General features: G+C 44.6%; 1 protein-coding gene across 2 annotated transcripts in view; it reads right to left on the bottom strand.

Annotated features, from left to right (window-relative positions):
* GRM7 (glutamate metabotropic receptor 7) overlaps window positions 1–25,892 on the bottom strand; it is a 221,306-nt gene that overhangs the window by 135,215 nt on the left and 60,199 nt on the right. For both annotated transcript variants that reach the window (XM_090148492.1, XM_031605444.2), the window contains exon 2: window positions 9,740–9,956. In XM_090148492.1, coding sequence (XP_090004618.1) covers window positions 9,740–9,956 — 217 coding nt within the window. The remainder of the gene's footprint in view (window positions 1–9,739; window positions 9,957–25,892) is intronic.

The raw sequence follows: 25,892 nt of genomic DNA, 5'->3' as shown, positions 1-25,892 counted from the left end.
CTTGAGTAAAACAGCATTTTTTTTTGCCAGAGCCTCAAGAGGCAGAAGACTAATAAAATTTTGCAAAGCACTCCAAAGTGCTAATTGCTTTTTTACTGCATCTTACAGAGCACTGGCGTTATAGGGCATCTAAGTGTGAAGAACCTCAACAGGGGCTGTGCAGTCCGGAGCTTCTGTAGAGATTTTTTCAAAGCTGTTTATTTCAAGGAACAGCTTTGTGTATGACGTTCTTGGGCTGCGACTTTGTGATGCTGCTTCTGTCTTCCCTCCCGATGATAATAAACAAAAGCTACTCGATTACAGCAATCGGAGTTTGAGATGAGTGCTGGCTGCTATGGACATTCACAGGAACGCAAGAAATGGACCAGTTCAGGCAATCACTGAGGGGCAATGGGAACTCAGTAGTAAGCGGGAATATCCAAGTTGAAATTCATTCTGGCTCCAGGGGAACGAGGCACCATTATCACCCAGTTTGAGCTGGCTAAATAAGACCAATTTTAATAAACCAACATCCAAAGAAAGCACACCTCGTCCCAAGCTCCAAATAAACACTGTCCTGCAATAAACCAGCAGGCTCAGCAGAGGGATGAGTTATTTATCAAAGTGAATGGTGTTACTCCCCGGGAGCATGACTCCTTCTGGGATTTAGTCTCTGATAAGACACGTCACCGGGCTGCAGCACTGCAGCTCCAGAGCTCAGCTCTCAGGGCTGTCAATCTCCCACCACACACGAATGCTGAGGCCGCAGCGTGGAGACAACCGCTGAAGGCCAGATTGATTTCTGTGCGCACGGAGCAATTGCATCTCCAATCAATTTTAATGGAAGCCACGAATGCTCAGTGTTTTGGAGAAAATCAAGGCTCTCCAGTCCCTTCGTATAGATTCAGATGTCCAAACATAAGAATTCAAGTAGGACTTGTTTCTGACGTTGAAACATGAAAAGAGCAATCACAGGGAATAATAAAAGCATGCTCGGCAAAAGGCGCACGCCACAAAGCAAAAGCCCTTCTTACCCAGAGTCCACACATTACCCAGCAATGATACACCCGCCATATAACCTTAATTAGCTAATAAAAGTTTTTAGACAATCTGTCTAGACTTTCTTTCGCCTGGATATAAAAATGGCTCTAAAAGAAATATATAAACAGCAATGAAAAGTCAGCAAAAAGCTTTCAAATAAGCCTCCTGCTGTTTCACATCCTCATCCTGCACTCTTCTTAACGCTCAGTCCTATCAGCAAAACCCTTCCTTTTTGAAGCAGAAGAGCTGCTCTCTTTGGGATTCCCACACTACAAACACGCTGCCTGCCAGGGCAGCTGTTCACCTGCAGGACTGTCCTATGAAACCCCAATCAGCACAGCTCAACATATGCCTGGAGGGAACCCAAGATTAGAAATAACCATAACTCCAGCTAAAGCCAAGTCTTAAGATCATGTCGTCTTTAAAATGGCCTTTTTACCAGTGCAGTTATGCCAGTGGTGCACTGATTTAGGTAGAAGAGACACTGTTTTACATTAAAGCTAGAACTTAAGCCACTGCAGAATAGCACTGTGCTGCCCAGAGCTGCACAGCTCAACTTCAGCCCTGCTCTGCAGAGCAGCACCAAGAATTGCACAGGGAGAAGGGAGATCTGAGGAGAAATATCAGGCTACAGGAGGACAAAGTACAGACAAAAGATAAATCAGAAGTCAATTAGAGGGTTGATTAGACATATGGATTAGTGAAATTACAGGGAGACACTAAATGCATTCAGGGAGTTAAATTATAACTTCTCTTAAACTAAAACAGGCTGAGATAGCCACGTGCAGACTTCTCCATCCAGACAAAACCTTCCATTGCTGGGCAGCCATCTGAAAGCACCGAGCTGCTGGCAGCAAACACCCACACCTGATGGACTGCATAGAGCAGCTCTGAGATGGTCCATCCCCAAAGCCTGAGAACAGAATCCTAGGGTAACGGCCACAGGTGGCTCGCAGGGGCAGCACAGCAGCTGAGCTGCTCCATCAGCTCATCCAAACCCCACACCAGCAGCCTGACCTCGCTCTCTCTGGAGGGACTGGAGCCCCCAGGAGCTGCAACAGCTTGTCTTACAAGGGATTCCTGCCTTATTTTCAGTCAAATCCTGGATACAGAGTTGATCTGTCATACCTGTGCTCCTCCAGACAAACAGCAACATAGCAGAGCATTCCTGTCTTCCGTTAGTATGGAGAGAGCTCACTTATGTAGAATAATACCCAGTGTTAGCATAAAATCTGATTCAAACTTCTAGCAACATCCACACATTTGAGCTGCCTCTGCATTACTCAAAGTTTACTCTGTTTCATCACCAATGAAATACATACAAAATCTTTTGCTGCTGCTAATGATGCGAGTTCAAGGAGCCCAGGTACTTGAAATGCTGTCTTACCAAACAACTTTCCTGCAAACGCGTGAAGAAAAAAGGATGAACTTAATTGATCACAATTGAAGACATACCTGCTACAATTCTGCCAAGTGGGCTTTTTTTCTCTGCTTGATCTTTTTTTTTTTTCTGTACCAAGAGATGGCAGAAGGAAGGTTTGCATGGCTCCAGGGCTGGGCCAGGCAATATTCCAGGCAATGGAGATCACAGCGATGCACAGAGCCATCCCCCACAGGGCAAAGGGCTCGGGGTGCCTGTCAGCCTCTGCTGTCCAAGGGGAAGGGATGGGGAGGGCGCGTGATGGAAGACGCAGCTCAGCATTATTTATGTGCTGCTGCTCCCCCATGGCTATGAAAGCTGTTCCTTGCATTAGCAAGAAGTGAAAGGGACTGGCAAGTGTGGAAGGTGCAAGATGAGGCAATATTTTGTATTTCCTCTTGAGATGCTCAGTTTCCATAACAGAAACAGAATCAAACACAGCAAGTTACTGCTATCTCACCCCTCAGATGCAGAACTGAGATAATCCAAAATGATGTTCCAACAAGTTTACCCCACTCCGTAAAATGGACACATCCCATGGGATGGGCTCAACGTCATCATAACATTTCTATTTTCTGTAGGGAAAGTCCAAATGAGAGCAGGGGACACCTCAGCAGGAGGTGTTTGTGAAATGCACGCTGTTCCTCCAGGAAAGCAGACGAGACGCTTCACACTGAAGCAGGGCCAGGGTCACCCTGGGGGGCTGGGAGGTGGGCAGGAGGTGTGAGGAGGGACAAAGAGCTTGGAGGCTCCAGCAGCAGCCTGGCAGCACTGTCCTCCGGCAGAAAACGTGAGCTTTGGGCAGAAATTCTGCTTCAGAACCAAACACAGTTCTGCTTCTGAAATCATTAATTTCTTGACGAAATAAATACCTTTTTCTAGCCCACTCTCTACGGCAAGGCTTCCTTATTCATGGATTTTTTCCCCCCGCTGTGATTCAATCTTTCCAACTCCAGCTACTTCTATCAATTTTTATTTCACAGCTCTTCATCTCTCCTTCCATAACAGTCATACCTGCCTCGCTGTCCGCAGACTTCTCCCTTCCTATTATTGCTCAATAAATCCCAACTCCCCTCTGCCCCTACCACCAGTCCTTCCCAAAACAACATCAGCTTTTGAACTTCAGCGGGACTTTCCCCCCAAGCTTCTGGATACGCATCAACTGATTTATTCTCCCTTCCCCTAATGTTTCCATCACTGTTTTTCCCCTCCCCCCAGACTTCTTCCCAGCAGAAGATGGCTGCAGAACAGACACAAGGGCTCTTGCTGCTCTGTTCCTACTCTGTACTGCTATCTTTACCAAGAGGAACACTTTACCCGTGAGATGTAGGAAACCTTTCAACAGACAAATGAAAAAAAGCAGCTGGATGGGGGTGAACAGCTTACTGAATCCACATCAAACCAAATCCTTCACTTGGGTACCGCAGGACACGCACACTGCAAGGCACAGGAGCATCCCCTGGGGCTGTCTAACTTGTCTGGTAAAAATAAAGGCTCAACAGCACATTGCTCTGCTTTGGAATAACAAAGACTTAACCAATCATTTATTTTCAACTGATCCACAAGATACATTTCACATAACCATGAAAGCAATGTTTTTTTAAATTTGGGGTAACATTTTTAAGGGATGCTGGCAGTTATTTCTTTAGTAACAAGACTTTGCTATTTCAATTTTATTCTGCTCCTTGAAAAGCAATCTCAGAACATTCAATAAATGCCATAAAAAGGCAGATATTATCATTAAAGTGACTTATGCCACAACTGTGACAACAGGCTGTTACAGCTTTCCAATAACACTTGAATTCTTTTCAGCCTGGAAAGCAGCTGTGTGAGATCACTCAGGAGGACAGCAGAGAAGTTTCTGCATGTATCAGCACGGAATGGGTCTCAAATTTCACATAAGCAGACTCTGAGGTAGTCACAGTGTCACATCTTTATCTCCTTGCTACTCCCCGAACTCCACTGTATTGATTTCACATGAGTCTATTTGAGAAGGAAGAATCACTCAGACCCCCACTACTTCCAGCACACAATTACACCACCATCCGAGCTGCAGGATTTCCGGGCACATAACCACGTGCTCCTAATTCCTAACCAGCAAGATCCTAAGAACTTCATACATCTACACCATGCATTTATCTTCAAACAACGACAAAAGATAGAATACACCTATCACATTTACACCAATGCACAGATTCTTTGTAAAATTCTAATACTTTAATCTCACGCTTCTGTTCGCTGCCTGCATCCCCACGAGAGAACCAGATGTTCCAAAAGGACAACTGAGACCTCGCCACCCTATCCCAGCTCTGCCACATCCAGAGGGATTCTCCCCATGAAGCCATGCACCTGCTGGGCTCTAACCAACACCAGTGGGAAGCCAGAAGCAGCGCCTGAAGGACGCGGCTGCCTGCTGCTCACTGAGGCTGCCTCTCCAGCAGAGCACAGCCATGGCAGCAGCTCGGCGCCGTGCTCTGGATGATGCTCATTCCTTCCCACTGTCAAGACAATATTTAATCAACTGCAATCCAAAGCTCCAGAGCATCTTCTACTGGATCGGTTACAGTTTCAAAAGAATCTTTCTGTGAATTATTTCCTGCATTTCTGTTGGTCTGAAGGTATGGGGCAAGGCTCATTCATGGTCACACTGGCAGCCAAGGCACGTTCACCAACTTCTAAACCAAATGGAAATTTTTGTGTTTTGCATGAACCTGACAAGATTTCATTTGGGAGTGCTGAATATTCTAGAAATACTGCTATGATTGCTTTTGCATCTCTAAAAACAGCATCAGGAAGACGCTGGTAAAGGCACTGCTGTTGTCCCAGCACCAGAATGGAACATAAGCAACGCCTGTAGTACAGAACCCACAACAGGCTGCAGCACACAGCACGAGTTGGTACAACTTTAGAGATTTCCCAACTGTTGAACATGACAGAACAATTGATACTTCGTGAAACACAGGAAGGAAAGCAACAGTTTTCATATTGCATTGAACCACAGAGTGGTTGAGCCTGGAAGGGGTCTGAAGGACCACCTGGTTCCAATCCTTGCAGTGTGTGGGACACCCCCAGTAGAGCAGCTTGCCCAAAGCCCACATTTCACATCAGTGTTTGTGGCAATGCACTTCTCCCTACAGCACGTATCCTAAAAGCAGGCAGCAGTGCTTCAGTAGGTAAGATGTTTTATTAGTATCAAAATGCATGATGAAAGAAATCCTGAGTTTTTACGTGCCTATAGAAATCAGTACTCTATTGGAGATGCTGGCAGAACAGCCTCCCTTCCCTCAGAATGCTGTCAGCGTGCACAGCTCCCTCCTAGCAATAATTTAACTCTCTTACATTCTCCAGTGATAATCTGTGCAAACAGCATTCCCAAAGACAGCACAGAAGTCAAGTCCTCCTAAAAAAACATGGATTCGGGGCCATAATAGGCAGCTGTACAGACCTACAAGAGCCCAGAGAAATGCTGTGTGAGGCACTGAGGATGGTATGTCAACTTCCATGCATCTAACGCACAGATTTTAATGGCACTCCAAAAAGTGATTCATCTGATGGAACGACACATTAAATCTGTCAGGCGTGACGGCAACGCATCTCATAGAGCCACGTACACGTGTGCATATGCATGTTTTCTGCTAGGAAATATAAATCTGGAAAAACAAGATAAAAAGAAAGTCAAGAATAGGAAAGAAATACCGGCCAACGTCACTGCTGGAAAAAACCTCCTTACCAGGAGGAGGTTCAGACCAGCAGGGTCCCCTCTCTGCCCAGGCAACGGATGGCTGTGGATGGTTCTTCCCCTTCTGAGCCAGCTGTGCACAGCTGCCCCAGCCTTATGTAAGGGCTGCTGCGTGGCATCAAGGACCAGGGGAAAAAGAGGAATTAAAGAAATGAATATTTCAAAAAAACTCCTCAGCAAAAAATAAAGAATAAAAAGGAAAAGAAGATGAAGAGACTGCTGCAAATGCTGCGCTTCCTACGTGAGAGCGGATTAAAGTTTATTCCGCCTTTTTGTTCTGTCAAGGTGGTGATGGCTTTTTCAGAGATACGACACCACAACTAAAAGTTGTTGGGAAAAGCTTCAGTATACATCATAATCACATCAGCCCTCCGATACAAGGGCTTTAATCTTTTTTTTTTTTTTTTTTTTGCATTTTTGGAACACAAAGCAAAATGACATGCTGCTCCAGAATCTGCCTCTTCCATCCCTTCCAAGTGGCTGAGAACAACACCTGGATGAACTCTTGGTTGCAGAGTGACACATGGCTGCTGGCAGCCCTCTCTAAGGGATACAACAGCTCTGCTCTGTGCACAGCCCAACCAAGCCCAGGAGCTGCCCAGCTATGGGCAACGGGCACAGTGTGGGTGCAGAGCTGAGGGAAGCAGAAGGGAGGAGCTGGGTCTGGGTGCATGGCTAACACACACTGCTGCACAGCAGAGCTGCCAGGGCACTGATCTGAAAACAGGCAATTGCACAGAATCACAGAATGGCCCAGGTTGGAAGGGACCTCAAGGATCATCATCCAATCCCCTTGCTACAGGCAGGGCCACCAACCTCCCCAAGGAGTCTGGGGAGAGGAATTCAGGGAGAGAAAGATTCAGAGAGAGGAAAAGATGGATAAATGCACGCTGGATCTTTCATTTATCTGTTAGGAGGCAGTCAAGTGGTTTTTCGCTAACGACTTCAATATATATATGTGTCTTACAGATAGCAATTAACCTTCTGGTACAGATTAATCTTTTAAAAAATCAAAGATGAATTAATCTTTGAAATTTGAGTATTCAGTAGTTTCATTAATAATCTGAAATTGTCCTTTAGATTTTCCGCAATTAGAGCATTCTCTAATTTATTAATCCCACAGACTGCAGAGCATGTTTCAAATCCTCATCCCCTGCCACAATGACATATTCAAACTCGCTTGAAGCACTCATAATAAAAGTCACTTTGTGAAGAATTATTAACTCAAAGGATCAAGCGAAGTCGTTATATACCAGAGCACATTTAAACACTGAGCATGGATAATGCTTCCTACTCATCCTTGCCATTCCTAAGATCTTGGCTGAATCAGAAACCAGTCTGGACGAAATGCTGAATTTAGGATAATTAGCTCGCTGTGGATTCCAGGCCAAAGACAGGAAGCATGCTGGTACCTATGGACTAAATGCCAAACCACACTGATTATGAGAAACGAGGCAGCTGTCTGCAGGTGACAACAGCTGCCAACAGCCTGCACATCTCAGGCTTTGGCATGAGCTGCACAGCCCCTGGGCATTGCCTACGGTCACCAGTGGCAGAGCTCCATGGCAGCAGGTGGGGCTGGGGGGCTTTAAGGTCCTTTCCAACCCAACCACATTGTTCTGTGATTCCACATTCCACAAAGCACATGGCAGCAGGCCCTCTTGCTGCTATCCTGGGCTCTAGAGGAGCAGCAGTGTGCTGATGGGCTGAACCCCCTCAGAACCTCACCCATCTTTATCTGCACGACACAGAGCTGTGGCAGGCACGGCCTACATCACCCTGCACACAAAGCTGCTTTGTGCAGGGCGTTCATGTGGGTTTATGCTTTATTCTTTAAGAAGAACGTTGACTTACAAGTTGACTGCATTAGCAGCTCCAGTCATTAAGTTAATTCTCCCAAAGTCTATGAAGTGATGGAGTATTATTCAGCTAGAGTTTGTCCTTGACGTAGAGAACACATTTCTTGTAAGATTTTGCAACAGTGGATATTTGCAAATAAAGTAAATTTTAAATTATAATGAACACTGGTATTTGTCACTTCCTATGGTATTAAATCCCAAACCATTTTCTTTAATACTGCATAAATATGAATTCAAACGAACAGACAAATTCATGCAAATACAGCCTCACTGCATGGTACCAGCAGAACACAACAGCTCTGACACCCCTCCAAAGCCCCTTCCCCTCACCCCCTGCAGCCCAGCAAGGTGAGCACTGGCTGCAGGTCCCAGCATATGCAATGGGTGCTGCAGGGCATCACCGTCCTGTCCAAGCCCCCTCACCCCACACCAACAGCCCCCTCCCCACCTGCCCAGTGAGTCCTATCGTTCAAGACTGAATTCCAGCTCAGTTTATATCAGCTTTTTGCAATGGGACGGCAGGGCAGCTGCAGGATGGGACACTTCCTGCAGGTACTGCAACTGGGCTTGTTCTTATAGAGCGAGGACACATTTCTGATCCTCCCTGCCACACCAGGACACATCAGTGTCCGTTCCTGGAGCTGGCTCTTATCTAGCTCACCGCTGATGACATCATCTGCCTATTTCTCCTTCCTAGCACAGAGATCTGCTTCTAACGTTTCAGTTTACAAACGTTAATGATTCAGCATTGCATATCAGCTTGCTCCCCAGCAATACCATCCAAAGCCCTCCGATGTTTTGTCATCAAAGCTATTTCACCTGAAGAGTAAGCTACTGAGACAAGGATGTGAGCACACAGACACAGCAGCCACTCCTCCAGGGCAGGTCTGCCCTGCGTTCTGAACCACAACCAGAAAGCCAACTGCAAAATTAGGTTTCCTGTCAACAAAATTGTGATGGTTCGAGCCTATACCACAAGCCTGAGCAGGCATAGCGTAAGGCACAGCATCTCCTTGTCCTCTTGGAATGTCTCCCACTCACAAGAGTGGTTCTACAGCACACTGAAAAAAAGCTTTAGAGAAAAGAGAAAAGAAAAAGAGAAAAGAAACACTCAGGCAACAAGAAAAGCGTTTTGCATCCCACTAGAGGCCTGGTGTGCCTCACACCATGCTGCAGGGCTTTGTGCCTCCTTACCCCAGGACAGCAATCCTGAGCCTTTCAGGTAAGATGTATGAGTTTTCTCAAAAGAATTGGTCAAGAGGAATGCTACAGAAAAGCAATACACTAGCAGCAATCTGAGACATGCACAGCAGCAGCATGACACGAGTCAATGTGTAGCAACAAGCAGCCTTCAAACAATTTCTAGCTGTGGAGAGATAAAAGCTCAGCATTTTAAAATCTGTCTTCTACCCATGTCAACATAATATAAAGCTGTCCAGCAGAATACCAGAAGCTTGATAAGACTCTGGGCTTTCTATTTCCTCCAGAAACAGATTGAAAAACACTAACGTTTCAAATTCTCTGAAACTCTATAAGCAATTTAGGAAAGAGAGCACCCAGGAGCCGTTACAGAGGCATTGCAAAGAACTGGAGCAACTTTAGAATCAAATATACGTTCCAGAAAAACAACATAACATTTGGTACAAAATAACATCCATGACTTCTACAGCATTTTCTGGAGGGAGGACGGGTGTTGCCTACCTGCCTCTCTGGAAATTTGCATGAAGGACTCGACTCCTTTTTCTCCATAATTCCCTTCAGATGCCAAAGTGGACACATAATTCCATCCCAAAGCTTTCACAATGTCCACCATTGCTTGCGCTTGGAAGGAATCTGGAGGAACCACACGTGAGAAGAAATCATAGCGCCTGTCATCACTCAACTCTGGTGCAGTTGAGGCATAACTGATTTGTGGGATCTGTAGAAAAAAATAATTTCTGATAAATATACACATTCACATATGCATTGCACTTGTCACAGCAGTTAGCCAAAGCATCTAGCTTCTGCTGAGCCTCAGTTCATCTTCCTTGCACCCATCTACGTTTCTCTGCCACATTCCATTGCAACGCACAAATCAAAACACCCATCTTTTCATTGAAATCGAGCGGAAAGATGTAAAACCAGACAAAATCAGTCAAATTAGAACAGAGGCGTACATGTTCACATTCACATTTCCTCCTTTCACACAACCCAGTGCAGTGCACACCAACCACTTCTCTTCTCACTGCTGCCTTTTCATCGGCGTTCTGCTGTGAGCACCACTGGGTCACTTGGGATGCTGAGTTCAGCAGAACCAAAACCCAGACCTGTCCTGGCTGGAAGCCAGAAGGAGCCTTCCTCTGCCTGTGGGAAGATGGTGGGTTACTTTGTATAACACACTGGGATGTTGTCTAGGGCTATTTTCTCCCAGATAACAAAGGCTGTGGAGCTGTTACCAAGCTGACAGTGTGTTAATCCCCAAACACATTATGCAACCGTTTGAGTAACAGTCTGGGACTTCTCCTTAATTTAAGGAGCCTTCCGTAATTCTCACTCGAGATGCCAAAGAAGGGGGAAAAAAAGACTCGATATATACAAACATGATCATATATAATGATTTTAGATTGTTAGGCTGTGGCAAGGTCAGTATTTCTTGCCTCAGCCCAAATATCTCCTGCATATTCTCCCTACTCAGCGTTTCTATGGGTATTTATTAGTTCTCCTGCCCTCTCAGCAGAGGCAGCATTACAGCGTGGGCTCAGTGCCTTCCCTGCCCACAGAGGTCAGGGGCAGACAGAGCAACACAGAAGTGCAAAGGGACACGGGCTGTGTGCCACAGCCAAAGCAGAGCTGCTGCCGCAGACCTAGCAGGCAAAGAAGTCACGCAAACAACCCGAAATTATGAATGATGCAGGCACTTGCTGAGACACTCCAGACACAGAACGTTAAAGAAGTCAAAATTGAGGCTGACAGCAAGAAGAGCGCGGTTCTGACCAGTGGCACGTGATTCCTTTGCTCACCGCTTTGCCTATGGGCCAGCAAAGCTTGGGGACCATTCTCAAAACACAAATAAATCAATGGTGCTGATTTACTGCGGTTCTTGATTTCTCATCTAGCTCAGGGTTGCACACAGAACACTGAGCACCTCCACGATAACTCACATTCCTAATTTGCTGGTGTCTGCGTTCACCACAACAGCGATGTTTGGGGATTGCTCTCTTCTCCTTTGTACAATGCAGCCAATGGAGCTTGCTCAGCTGCTAATCAGCTTAATTCATCACACCATTGGATGGTGTTCTATTAAGTGCAAGTTAACTTTACAGGTGCTGCCAATGGCACGAGCATCCAGTATATGCAGCCCCATACACAGAGTTGGGCTGAGACGCTGAGTGCAGCACCATTAATTATAAATAAAAGGAAGGAAGAAATATGATTTTTTAATCTGTGGCAAGTGTTTGTATTCCAACTTGTAAACAGTTACTTTTTCAACTCGAAATCAAAAGGATCATATTTTGCACTACTGCAGAAAGAGAAGCTCCGACAGAATTCGCTCCAGCACTTATATTACTTAGGAGACCTTTTGTTTTTTAAGTCTTTTTCCTCTGTCCATAAAATATTAAACACTTTTGGCTGTTTAAATCACTTCAGTATTCAGAGCATATATTGGTTTCTCTACCAAGACCTCTTACAGGTGGTCTGAAAGTAAGATGAAATCATACAGTCAAAGTAGAACTTTGGTAACGTTTTGTGTGGATTTAACAAGAAATCATTAAATACTACACACTTATTTTAATTATCCAGGCAAATATTTGGTCACATCTAAAGGATTTAATTTTCCCTTCCTCCACTGCAGCAGCTGCTGCCCACAGGTCACAGCAGGGACCAGCAGGCAGAAGGGCAGGAAGATGCCCAGAGCTCCAGGATGGATGCAGAGGTGCCAGCAGAGGGAGAGCAGGTCCTGGGCAGAGACAGGATTGTAAGAAGGCAACCTTCATGTTTTCAGCAGGACTGTGACATCACACCCCAGAGCTTCTCATATTGCTTCCTTGGCTGATGTTCTGATTACAATAATACTGAATGATTAATGCTGGGAGCACTGCATTAGTCAGTGATTAATTAATTTTAATTTATTTTTTAACATTGAGCATTATTCTTCATTTATTTCATTTTCTTCTGCTAATGAAGAGGTTCTCCCTGGATCCCTGCACCACTCTTGGTTGGGCTGCTGGAAAAGCAGGGTCTGCATGAAACATTTTCCAACATTAGGCCTAGAACTGTGTGTTTCTGAGTAAAACATGACTGAGAAAATATCAAGTTGTAGAGTTCTGAAGGGTTTTGCTCTGTGGTAAAATCTGAGTTATCCATCTTCCTCCCCATATGCTCCCACTTTGGACACATCAAAACTGATCTGCCCATGCAGTAGCTCCCTTCTCCTCAGTAACTTACTGAAGGATGAATGAAATGGCCCACCTGAGCCTCCTCAGCAAAGGACAGTCACTGGAAAACTTGAGAAAGGCAATTTTCCTAAGGATCAGGTGCAAATTAAGATAATGCATGAGTATACCTGTTGAGATATTAATGAGCTCCCACCAGGGTGATATCAAGTTCACAGTTGGCTGCAACCTTACTTTTAACTTCCCATCAGGTTCCACTGATACGAGTTCCTGACCACAGGAAAAAAAAATATATATACCCCACTTTGATAAAGCCTCTTGACTGTCTCTTATTTGGCAGAGCAGCATCAGTCTGCATGAAGTGCAAAATCCTGCCAGCACTTTGCACAAGTAAGATGCCTGAAGACTTTTCCCTCCTCTGCTGAACACTTTGGTGTGAGCTGATGGATGACTAACAGTCTTGAATCTGTTTAGGTCTTGGATTTTATTCATGTAGAAATCTCTCATGTCAGGATTTGATCATCGGTTAGTACAACTTCTTTGTTCACCATTTACACTGCATAGCAAACAGCTTCAGCACCCTGTGAACTGCACGTAATTGTTTTTATTGCCTTGAAATAAAACTATTCAAAGTTTCTAACTGGCCATTTTCTCTGGGCAAAAGTCATCTACAATTTTTACATTTCACTTTGTTCCCAACAGGAAAAATGTTTTACTAGAGGTATAAAATGAGACTCAGTCACATCCCAGTGCTGGCAAGGACAGCTGGAGGGAGATTTCCCATTGAACCCCTCCAGGATGGGGTGGGACCTGGAGCCTGTTAGCTCACAGCCAACACCAGCAGGGCATCCCCAGCCCTGCAGCATGGCTGGACAGTAACAGACGTACAACGAGTACCATTCCACAATCCAAGCTCAGCACTGGTTGCCCTGAGCTGCCAATCTAGCACCACATGTCCTGGGGTGCCTTCCTGAAACATGTGTAAGTGGACAAATATCCTGCAGTTCTTCCTGTAGGGCTGGTAAAAGACTGGGTAGTAATATTCCCAACAGCCTTAGATAATGATGAGAGCAAATCCTACTAAAGCCCTTGGATAATCCCTCTCTATTATGTTTTATTATGAAATTTCACAAGTAGTGCATTTCAAGCTGATTTTTTTTACATTCAAGAATCAAATGTTGACAATTAGAAAACGAGGCAAAACAATTTGCAAAAATACTTTCATGTAAATCAATTGTCAGAACAAAAGGAACATTTCTCGGCAGCTCTGCCATGGTGTAAAAGGTGCAAACAACTGGCAAACCTGCCGCTGCACGCAGAAGTTACACCAAGGAGCAAAGTCCTGCGTGCCATAGAAGCAACAGCACATCTAAAGAAGGGCATTTGTATATCAGAAAACGTTCAGAAACATGAATCTACTTATGGCTCACCCCAGTTTCTCTCATTCTGCTCACCAATTACTAAAGCCATTGGTGTTCAAACAGGGTCCTGTTTGCTCACATCGCCACCTCCCTTACTTTATCCACAGTGAATTCCCAATGATGTATTAGAGACCAACACAATCAGCTACACAGAATTGGATAGATATTTCACAAGGTACAGAAATACAAATATAAACAACATCAGATACAAATGAGAAGCTGAGCCTGGAGGAGAAGCGCATTGAATAAAACAGAAATATCTTCAAGAGCACAAAAAGAAACACTAAGAAAAGCAACACAATAAATGATTCATGCACACGAATTCAGCCTGCATCCAAGTTGGCCCCTTCTGGCAAAGCCCAGCATTCTGTGAGCTCCACCTCCCCCATCTGCACAGCGAGTGGGTCTCCTCCGAACCTCATCTCAGAGACCAACAGGACAATTAACACAGCAACCCAACCCAATTCCATTTTTCAAAGCGTTTTAAAGAGAGATTTTCAAAAGCGCTCAGCTCCTGCAATGGAGGAGCTGTCAGAGCTTCCAACCCTCGCTCAAGCTCTTTTTTCCTTTGGGGAGTTTCCAAAATTCCTTATTTATAGAGAACTATTGGTGTTCTTGACACATCATCAGTGAAAAGCCAGACAAGGTCACAGTGGTATGGACCTCTCAGCATCAGATAATTCATGAGTGACACAGCAGCAGGAGAATGAAGCAGTGCCAGGAAGGGTAATGGACCAACAGGACGCAGGGAACGACAGGAGGAGACATCCATAACCTCACTCCAAGGAACTGTCTCACTGTACTGCACATATTTCAGTTCCACTACACAACGAATAAACTTCAGAAGCATGGTGCAAATTTGTGGGGTGAAAGTTAAGAGGGAAGAGCAGCCCTTAGGAAGGACTGATAGCTGAGCAGGGCAGTGCCAGACCTCAGCAGGGCCATAATGGGCAGCGAGGCACTTCCATCTGCAGCTCCTTCAACTGCCAGCGCTGCACTGGGGGAAACCCATTACCAAAAGCAGCATCTCCAACACCACTTGAGATTTCTTAAATATACAACAGAAGGACCACTGATTTTCTCATTTAATATATATATTTTTTAATTTACTTGCTTGGTTGGTTGGGATTACTTTATTTTGTTTTAAATTTAATCCAGACCTGAAAAAAGTATATGAAAAAGACCCTTCACAGGCACATAAATCAACCTTCATCCCTAGTATAACTTCTATGGCAGTCAAGTAGAAAGGCAATCTAAATGCCTTTGGCAAGTCAGGAGTATTCTCCATGTATCTACAGGGTGTTTTCTGTTTCCTTTTCTGGAGCAGGTAAGTAATCCTATGAATTATTCCAGCCAAAATAATTGTAGCAATTATGGGAACAATAATTATGGCAATTAGTACTGTCCACGTAGCTCATGGGAGCATTTTATCCACTCAGAAAGCAGAAACAAAACAAACAAATATATATATGGCCTACATTTACTTGTGGCAACCAGGAGCTTGGTTTTTTGGACTTTTGCAGCTGCAAAAGGAGGTGATCTCTTAGCTTTTAAATGCTAAAAGAACACTGAGTAGATGACTTGGAGCCAAGATCTACAATTGTAGTGGAAACTGGTCTTGGCACTGGAGTACAAACCTCATCTCTTTATGAGGCTGCACATCCTACTGTCCTTCTCAAAAATGAGAACAGACACCTGTCTCAACAAGCTCACCTATTCCGCTCTAAGAATTTTCCATTTGTACTTCCACTGTTGATACTTCCAGTTGTCTAATCTGTGCATTACGGTGCAGAGGCACACAGACAGCTTACTGTCCTACTAAATGTATTCCAGGTGGCTCAGATCTGCAAATTCTTGTACTGTGAATCAATTTATAATGAACCTACAGGCTCATTACTTTTCCTACATAGTTATAAATGAAATTAAAAAAAAAAAAACTCTTCCATGACATTGCACTCCTTGCAGAGCAAGACTTTCCCATTTAATGTGACTGCAGTCACTTTAACCTGTTCCTATCCAGGCAGCTTCAGCACTGTCAGAAAACTGTAAAAATGCTTGAAAAAAAAAAAAAAGAACTGCTATTCATTTTAGAAAAAAAAAGTAAAGCAAGCATTTTAGATTATTTTTCAATGCAGTGTGCAGAAGGAGGAGGTACAAGAACAAAGTTGAAAGTAACATCTATGGGGCTGCAATTCCAGACTTTTATCCCTAAGCCAAGCCTGCCTGCATTACCCCCATATGCAGCAAAGACCCACCAAAGGGCTGCTCGAGAACCTCCTGCAAACAGAGATCTACAAATGAATGAAGCAGCAATACTGGTATGACCTGCTCTGTTGAATGCTTGGAGATTTACAGTTCCAGTGAGTAACTCCTCTCGCATTTCAAAATCTAATAACATTCTTTTCAAGGGCAAAGACCATTCTTTATAGCCAAGCCCCACTGAGCAGGGTCTGTAACCCATTTCAGAAAGTTTCTGGTGCCTACAAACCATTAATTCAAGCCTTCAGACCAGGCAGGCCAAAGCTCCCTCTGTGCTGCTGCCGCAGAAAAGCTGAATTCCTCTGAGGAAGGCAGAATAGGGTTTCAACAGCACTGCCAATATTGCACATTATTTCAGAAACAGGTGAGGCCCAAATGGAATTAAACTGTTCTTTCACTATCTTCCCCTATGGAAAATGCTACAATAAAAATCTCAGTCTATCGTGCAGCTTGGACACAAAAGCTTCATACATATTTAAGGCTGCTCTTTTAGGAGGCAAAAATATGCTCCTGTGTTTATCAAAAGACACGTCGTATCCCTTCCCATTCCAGTGGGATCAGCTGTTCTGCAACAGCACGAAAGAAGCATTCCTTTGGTTGGCAGATATTATTTGTGTTCGCAACACCAACCGCTATGGCACGAGCAGTTAATTTTTCCTGCATATTGCCACACTTCTGGACTTTTTTCCCCAACGCATCTTCGGAACATCCATTTTCAAAAGAAAAAAAAAACAACCAGAAATCAGTTTTTCAATTTACAGTGAAATGGAGAAAGATAACTCAACGCACAGCTGCCTGATCTGCACGTAGAAAGTTTTCTCTCTAGCCATAAAGCTGCATTTCTGTAGTCAGGAAGAATATGGCTTCTCAATGATCGCTTCTTAGAAGTAAGACCAATTTTTACTTATATCCCCTACATTTCAGTCTCTCTTGTTCTATCTACATCTTGACTTAACCTTTAAAAAAATTCAAGTTACTTTAAATATGATCATTTCTATCCCTATCTCCCCAGGATTCTCCTTGCAGGTGGGATTCCCTGCTGGGCACTGGGTCCCCTCCCTCAATGCCACAGCTCGCCCAGCTCCCATGCAAATACAGCCCACAGCAGGGAGCCTCCTACAGCCCCGAGAAGGGAACAACATTACTCATCTCCTGCATCAGATATGCTATGGATAATAACGACAAAAGGACACGTAATGTTACAAAACTTCTGCACTTCATGTTCTTAAGCGAACATTTAAGTTGTTAAGAATTGTAGCTGGCTTGCTCATAAACTAGCAAAGCAACAACACTATAATGATTTGCAGATCTGGAGGATGAGATACGACCAGCACAGCACATTTATATCTACTAGTGCATATTCATTGATTTTACAATATTAACCAGAATATTCCTCCTAGGATACATCAGTTAGAATATCAGCAGTGATTGCCCATCCATTGCAATGCAAGAATGCACAGCTCTTCATATTTTAACTCCGGTGCTGATAGAATGTAAGCTTGAGAGCAGTATTAAAATAATAGATGGCACTCTGCTAGAGGTAATTCGAAATCTTAACAAAGCATCAAAGCTTCTTGTCTATTATGAGCTAATACTTCAAGCCAAATTTTAGCTGAACTCACAGAAGGTGATGGGAGCACAGGGACCCTAACAGCCACATTTTGTAATCATGTGGTACCACACAGCAGCTTCTGCACCCACAGACTTATCAACCTTGTGTTGTGATCCAGATGCAGACTACGAAATAAATCCATGGATATTCTGTCACACTTCCTTCCCATGACACTCCGTGTTGCCTGAAATGTAATTACTAAGATCCTATAGAAAGAACAAAAAAGCTTCAGAGGTGCATTCTGCACCGAGTCTGTGCCAAGACTGAATGCACTTCTTGGTTGTTTACTTCTATCACAGCTTCAGGTCCCTGGCAGATAAAACAGGCAATGACATATCAGAGACACCAAACCGAGGTCTGCCCATTAAATACCGCACATCACAAGCCAGCTCACGTCAAAAGTAAATCCAGACTGCTAAGATTAATGCTTGCCTTAACACAGGGTGTCTCGGGGGGGCAGAGCTGGGGTCCAGCACTGAGTGGGCTTACATTGAAGCTTCCCATGTCCCTCAGACGAAGAGGGAAGGCACTGAGGTTCTGAGCACACGTTTCAATGTATCCTTGACTCAGAAGTAATGCCTCAAGGTTTGAAGCCCACTCACTACGGCGTGAAGGTTTGTACCCAACAAAGCACTCTGAGGACTGCTTCAACCACTCTGAGCACTGGGGGCTGAACGCCATCCACATGACAGCACCAGGTGGATTTTTTCCCTTTTACACATACACCATTCCCTGACACTTATGCCATGTTTCCAAAACCTGACAAGTCAGTCACTGTGACAGATCGAGATGTTAATGCATCTATAAGAATGCTTATATACACAAATACAAAAGTATGGATACGCTCGCAGTGATCAGAACTCACACATCCCAATACAGATTCAGAAATGCTAATTATTGTCTTCTGGTTCTGCTTTATTTTCAAAACAAACACAGCAAACAGGCTTTTATGTTTTATTTATGTGTACACACTGCTCCAGTCTCCTAAACACATAATTGAACCTTATATTGTCTATGCATATTTCAAAAGTTTTTTTTTTTTTAAATCAGCAAGTATTAATCTCATTGATTTTGAAAGTATCCCCACAAAGATGGAGACAATCAAGACCCATCCCTGTAGACAGGCTGATATGCAGAAAAGCCTGATAAGACAACACAGCTTTCTGCAATACACAGATGCATCCAAAGCCACCACAGAGGAAACAAATTGCAGAGGGGCACAACACAAAGCACAGTCATCCTTCAGAGCTCAGTTATTGGGCTGCATGAAAGCTGCGAAGTCCAGCTCTGAGCACAACTCCAATTGCATTTCTAGCCGAGCCTCCACATCTGTTGTGCAAAATAAGGCTGTTTGTTTGCAATTTTGAAGTGAAGATGAACTTCCAGCAAGCAGCTGAATAATCCTAATGAGCAAAACCGGACTCCTGTGAATGGATGTTACAAACAAATGGAACCACGCAGAGACATCTCCAAGTGTCACCCACTGCTGGGACGGTGCAGCTCCATGGCCCAGCTGCAATCCCCACCATTCCCAGTGTGGATGAGCAGCACTGCAGGACAGCAGGAGGAGCCACTGCAGCTGGGCTCCTGTGTGTTTCAAACACACTGTTATGTTCCCAGCATCCCTACCCAGCGCAGCATTAAACATGACTTTGGACTTGGGAAGCTGCTGATAAAGGATGAAATGCTGATAACATCAGTGATCTTTGGCTAATGGCTGCAGTTTGAATACACAGAGCAGATTATCCTGTGCCAACATATAGAGCATTCATTCTCCCTCCTGCCATAAACTGATGCTCACAACTAGAGACAAGCTATGGTCTAAATGGATAATAAGATAAAATCTAACCTGTTGGTTCCTATTTTCCCAGTGACACAATTGCTTTATTTCCGTGACAAAACACAGAAGAGAATTTCTCTGAAAAAGTGTGCTGAGTTCCAGTGGTATCCAGTACTTATGGCACAGAGCTACTTCCTACAGTAAAATACTTCTGTGCATGGGGAAGGACACAGTGAAGTACGAGTACTGCGCATCCCTCCTGAATCGCGTTGTTAAAGGAAATCCCTACATACATACCATTTAAGCAGATGTATGATACGAGCGCATTCTCAATTTCAAATATCTGGAGTGAAGTCTCCATTTCAGAAGAGCACTTAGAAGCCTTTTATTCACTTGTGTTCATTACTGCTGTAGAGTAGCCTAGTATATTTGAGTTTGTGTAATAAAATCCTTGATAAGTTGTTTGTTCCTCTATAGGAAGTTACCTTCTGCTGCAGCAGCGACAACCCTACAGGAAAACTGCTGCTGTTAAACTTCCATAACAGGAATTTTACATAAAGGCTTTACTATGTAAGTATGAGCTACATGAACTGTAGCCAAGGCTAAACTAGAACTATGAAATACACACAGTATGATACAAACATGGGGCACTTTCTGTACAATGCAGATGGAAAAGGAATACAAGCAGGATTTTATTTATAACAGAGAAAGAACTTACAAATACAAGCTTAAAAAACTCAATTGATGAAAAAATCTCTCTCAGAGAAACCAGGCACATGCTTAAGGTTAAGCACATTTATATCATCATTTGAACAAAGTCAAGTGTTGCTCCAAGAGCCAGCAACCCAACCTTGGGTGCAGGGAGACTGCACTGACCCTGGGTGCAGGGACAGATCTCAGCAGTGAGGCTGTGAGTTGGTCCTTGGCCTCCCCTGATTTCATGTTGATTTTGAGTTAAAACACAACATTATGATGAGTGAGAAGACCTCTTGTCTCCTAAGAGCATAAGCAGCCCAACAAGGTCCTTTGGGACGAAGGTGTAAGGCATAACAGAGCGAGGAAATGTAGCAAGAAGAGATGTGAGAGTGGATTATAATTACATGAGAAATCTGCATGTGACATTCCTTCTAAAACACAGGTGAGAATTATAGGACATAATGAAGTTTCAGTGGTTATCTATAGCTTTTATATCCTTATATGTTATCTCTGGCCTTTTAGAAATTATGTCATCAAGATGCAATTCTACACGTATATAAATATTCATGCCCTACCCCAGGAAAAACAGAAGGCAATCACACTTTTACCTTCACTGGTTTTCTTCACCTCCACATTATGCTTGCCAGCTAAATAATTACATTCCTTCTTATCTAACTTGTGGGAAAACAAATTTAATAACAGAAATACAGCTAGAAAGAAAAATACTTAGGGGAGAATAATTTTCAGACTTAAACTTCACAAGCTCGATAGATTATTCTGGACACTGGATAATTACTAGGCATGTCTTTATCGCGAAAGTGCCCGGACATTCTAATTAATCCAAATTGCTTTCTAAGGGCCATGTTATTAGACACATGCAGAAGCAACTAGACACAGAACAGTTTTACTTTTTTTTTTTTTTAAAGGCTTCAAGCAGCTCTGCCCTTTGGTGCCCTGATGAAATCCACCCCACCAAGGCCAGCAGCTCCCTCCCCCATTACACCCTCCAGCCCAAGCTGCTCTACGATTCCCTGGAAGGGAAGCAATCTGCAGCCAACTCCACACAAGAAACAACCAGACAAAGCTGTGCAGGCTGCATCGTATAGCCTCTGTAATGAATGATAAATAATGATACCCAAGCAGAGGCAAGAGAGAGCAGTGCTTCCCACCCACCATGCAGGACACAGACCTCTTATTTATCCATTTACCTCTCTATTTCCTTATTTTGCACTCCTCCTCATGGGAAATTACAAATTTCTACCTCGTGACACCTCCAAGGGAGAATCGTTCTGAAATATCCCCCATTTGCAATGCAACTCCTCATGGGGCTCCTTCCTCAACCTGAGCTCATGCTTCAGCCTGCATCTCAGCTCTGCCCCGCAGCTGCAGGGATGAAGCACTGAGAGCTGCAGTGGGTGCAGTTCTCCTCCCCAGCTCTCATGGCCAGGCATGAGCAACACGGACTAATCCCCTGAGGCAACAGTGCTGGTAAACTGAGTCGCTTCTGGGATTACAGAACTGCAGAAGTCTCCTATGTTCTGTACAGTTATTTATATTATCACCCATCCTCCTTGATATCCTCCTTGAATACGATTGTGTGACCCATATGAACTTATAATTAAAGTGTCTGTTTAAATGAAGGTCATATATACAACTTTGGGCAGCAGTTAGTCCAACGTTCTCCCTCAGCAAACATTCCTAGCATTCCTACAAAGTCAGATAGATGGCAAATGACTGAAATTACATGGACCAAGAAAATGGTACAGAAATGTTTTGCCACTCAAGGAAACGCTTATCTGTGTCTATGATCCAACTAACAGTAAAATCCATCAGTAGCCATTTCAAATTAATAAAGATCCCTTTCCCAATCCTCATTTGTATCTGTTCAGCAAAGCTGTAAGACATGTTCACCCATCATTAACTGAATTTTTAGCCGTTAAAAAAGAACCACAGTTTTCAACCACGTGTCCTTGTGAAGTACCCCTAAATTGCTGTCAGTACTCAATACATGGGGATATTGCACACAGCTGTTCAAAGAAAACATCTGTGCAAAGCACAGCCCAACCCGCAGCAGGGCTGGTGGGTTTCTCTCCTACACAAGAGCTGTTCTGCTGGATTTGCCCTGTGATGTATGGCTATACTTGTCTATGGTTGTGTTTGTTTATATACTGTACAATCAAGTGCCAATAAAGCCACTTTTGCCCAGATACTAAGAGAGTTGATAGTTTTTCCTCTCTCACAATTCTCTTCCTTTAGCATGAAAAATATGCGTCTGTTGGAAATCAGACTGGCAACTGCAGGACCCACATGTCAACATTTGGAGTGCGTTTCCTCCAGCCAAGCGATGTCTCAGGCTCTCCCTGGCACTGCCCTGCCTTCTGGACAGGCTTTCTGGCCGGCTCACCGCTGTGCCGCCGAGTTGGCTTCAAGCTCTGAGATCAAACTGCTAATGGGTTCCTGGGCAGCCTCACATCTTTGTAACCTTTCTTTCCATTCTCAGTTGTGGGGATTTTGCTGGCAGCTACGTCTTCAAGTTTTGCATAATTTTTAGCTGATCCATGTTCAGGGCGAGCGAACTTCGTTAAGATGAAAGAGCTCGTTCTGACCCTGAAACCTCAACAAATAAAAGATACAGAGCTCAAATCTAGAAAGCACTAAATATTTCAAGATCCCTGCTCTGTGTAACAGCGTGTTAATCATGGAGGTCCTTGTGCTCATCATTACTCCGTGTTTGATCCTGCAAGCTCTTATGCACAACCTGACAGAGCATAGAAACCTATTTACTTCCAGGCACCACCTGAAGTGAGTGAACTGTTCCATACTCAGAAATTCGAGCCCATGTTCGAGCACCTGCCTGGCCCAAAGTCCCAGAGCTAGGAAGGAAAAGCTCTGCACTCCTCCACTGCATTCTGAGGCACAGACAGCAAAGCTCCCACTGCACCCAAACAGGCACTGCTGCACGCAGCATCCAGAGCCCATCACAGCCATCTGCATCCCGATGGAAACGCAAAGTGCTTCTGCACTTAGTCCCGATAATGTACTGCTTACATTTCTGCTTTATTGTTTTCTGAGTTGTGTACACAGAGGAATGCGATCACACAAACCAGCAGCTGCCAGTTAGGTAATGCTACTGAGCCACCCTTCTCTGCCTTCCAGCTGCCACCAACCTGTGCCCAAAGCCAAAGGGACCCAGAGGACCAGGCAGCCCCAACCAGCCCTTGCCCTGTCCAACAGTGCTGCTGCCCTCCATTTATGGAAGAAACCACAATTACAGACTTCATCATCCCAATGGAAGCAGAATAGAGGAAAAGCTGCAGGCAAGAAAGAATGATGTGATACCATATATTTTCCCTTTTATGAAATAAAAATTGCACATGGAGCATCACATCCTCAGCTGGAGAAAATTGCCATTGGCCTCAATGGAGCTCCACCACTTTGCACAGCTTGAAGATCTGATCCACAAAATTAACACCACCATGAATGGCACTCTGCAAATAATTGTGCATCTGTATTTATCATATTAAAATGAGCTTCGTGACTTTGGAGATCACCTCATGTTTATGCATGTGCAGCTTATACCCTAAATCACTATTATTTTTTTTCACTTCCCTCTGAACAGATATTTGTAAAAGAAAGTTTATGCAAAATGGCGGGCATAGATTATTCTGAACAACAGAACATAACAGGTCTCCATCAGTCAGCTCTCACTAAACGAATTAAGCAGTGCCGGGAGGACTGCGGGCAGCAGCTCGTTGTGCTGATGGGATGTGATGTTCCCCATTAGGGCCGGCCAGCAGGGCGATGCTCCGTGCATCATCCTCACTGCCAGGAATCAGGCAGGCACAGTGACCTGTGCTCACAGAAGCCTGAAGCATCACATTGTGTAACTCCTGACCGGTCCCTGCAGCCCCAGCTCCGCACCGTGAGAAGAGGGGGAGGAGAAGGGAACTTTGATCTCTGTTGGCTGAGAATTTGGAATGCCAAAAGTATCCGCATGAATGCAAAGTGTCAGCGTTCACAACATGACATGCAAGCTGTGCCTGTGACCACCTTCGTTGTGTGAGACAAACCATAATAAAACATGAACGACAGAAGGACATTCTTGCAGCCCTCAGCCAACAACCGCTGCTCTGCTGCTGCACCCCCTGCTCCGTGGCACAGCACTTCCATCAGGCTGCCGGGAGCTTCTGAATGCAGCCTCTTTTCACTTAAATCCTGCAAACGTCTATCAGATTCCTAGGTGTCAGCTCTTGAAATAAGCACAGGGTTTTTATTTCCTTCTTCATTACTTTTTTTCTCCCCCAATTCCCTTCCCTTCGGTTATTTATTCCTCTGGAGGGTAAAAGAACAGCACGGAGGAACAAGCCCCTTGTGCATACTCCATCAAGATCCATAGACTCGCTGCTAATTACTGCAGTCACACCTATCAACCTTACAAGCAGTTGAAAAGGAGGAAGCAGAGCTGCAATGTGCTCAGCAGGTCCCGCTCAGCCCGCAGCCCTGCAGCTCCCAGCCCAGCAGCACGGCGGGTTTGGAAACGCTGCCTTCTGCTCTCACGAGCAACCAACGGGAAAATTAGCATTGTAAAATGGCAACCTCATTTAGATAAGCACTATGTGAATTCATCTAATTTGTATACAGAGTCATTATATGGTCACAACTGAGTGACTCGAGCATTTTTTCTTTTCTTTTTTCCACCCCCACCCCTAAATAACTGTGCTCAGGGAGTATCCTTACTTAGCTGTGCATTGCTGCCGGTTGGCAGCTCGCTGGCAGGCATTAAATGGCAGCAGCATCGTTGCTGATCAGCACGGACAGCCAGCTGTCAGCGGGGGCAGCAGCACCGCCCTCAGCACAGCGCTGGGCACACAGCAGCCCCTTCCCCACACCAGGACACCCCTGTGCCCAAACACCCTCTGCACTGCTCAGCACGCTGCTATCAGAGGTGTTCCAGAGCTGCACGAAATGGTTGGCAGCCTCTCCCCTCCAATACCACGTTTACTACTGAGATGCTCTTGCTGTTCTGCACTTGGGCAGGGGTGATGCCCAAAGCCCCCCCAGCTCCAGGCCAAGCCCCCCCCAGACCAACCAGCACACACAGCTGCTCACTGCCACACCTGCAGGAGCCATTCCACGGGGCTGTGTTCTGAGGACTGTCCCACCGCTCTCCAAGCCTGGAATGCCAGCTTCCAACAGCACACTGACAGCTAGGAAACCACACTTAACAACAGAAAACCAAAGGGGAAGCAGACAAACAGAAATACTTTCCACCTGCATACTGTCCCAGTCCATTTAAATTATTGCAGACATCCCAGAGATCTGCAACAAGGTGCTTACACCACTTCCATCACCATGGCATCCAAGCAGCCCTCAAGTCTTTAAAAAAAGAACTAATAGCATTTCCTCCTGATTTCTTCTGCCTTTCAAGCTTTCAAGAGAAGTGCTTGATTCATTTATGGCTTTATTTTATTTATTCATTTGTTTGTGGAAGAGGTTGAGTGAAGCACATAGCTTCATGTAAAAAAAAATAATCGTAGCAGAATTGTATCTGCTGTCATGCACATCCTGAGCCCAGGTGCCTCCAGGTGCTGAGGTCTCTGAGGACTTGTTTTTCTCATCTTGATCCCCAAACCCGGTGCTCTGGCTGCAGCACCTTTCCTGGGCAGGGTAACAGAGTGGGGATGCCAACAGCACCACCCAGTTAAGAGCAATT

Source organism: Phasianus colchicus, chromosome 11, assembly GCF_987193195.1.
Source record: "Phasianus colchicus chromosome 11, bPhaCol1.hap1.1, whole genome shotgun sequence".
Lineage (NCBI taxonomy): Eukaryota > Metazoa > Chordata > Aves > Galliformes > Phasianidae > Phasianus > Phasianus colchicus.
The sequence above is the reverse complement of the archived record's forward strand: the minus strand, read 5'-3'. Positions and strand labels throughout refer to the sequence as shown.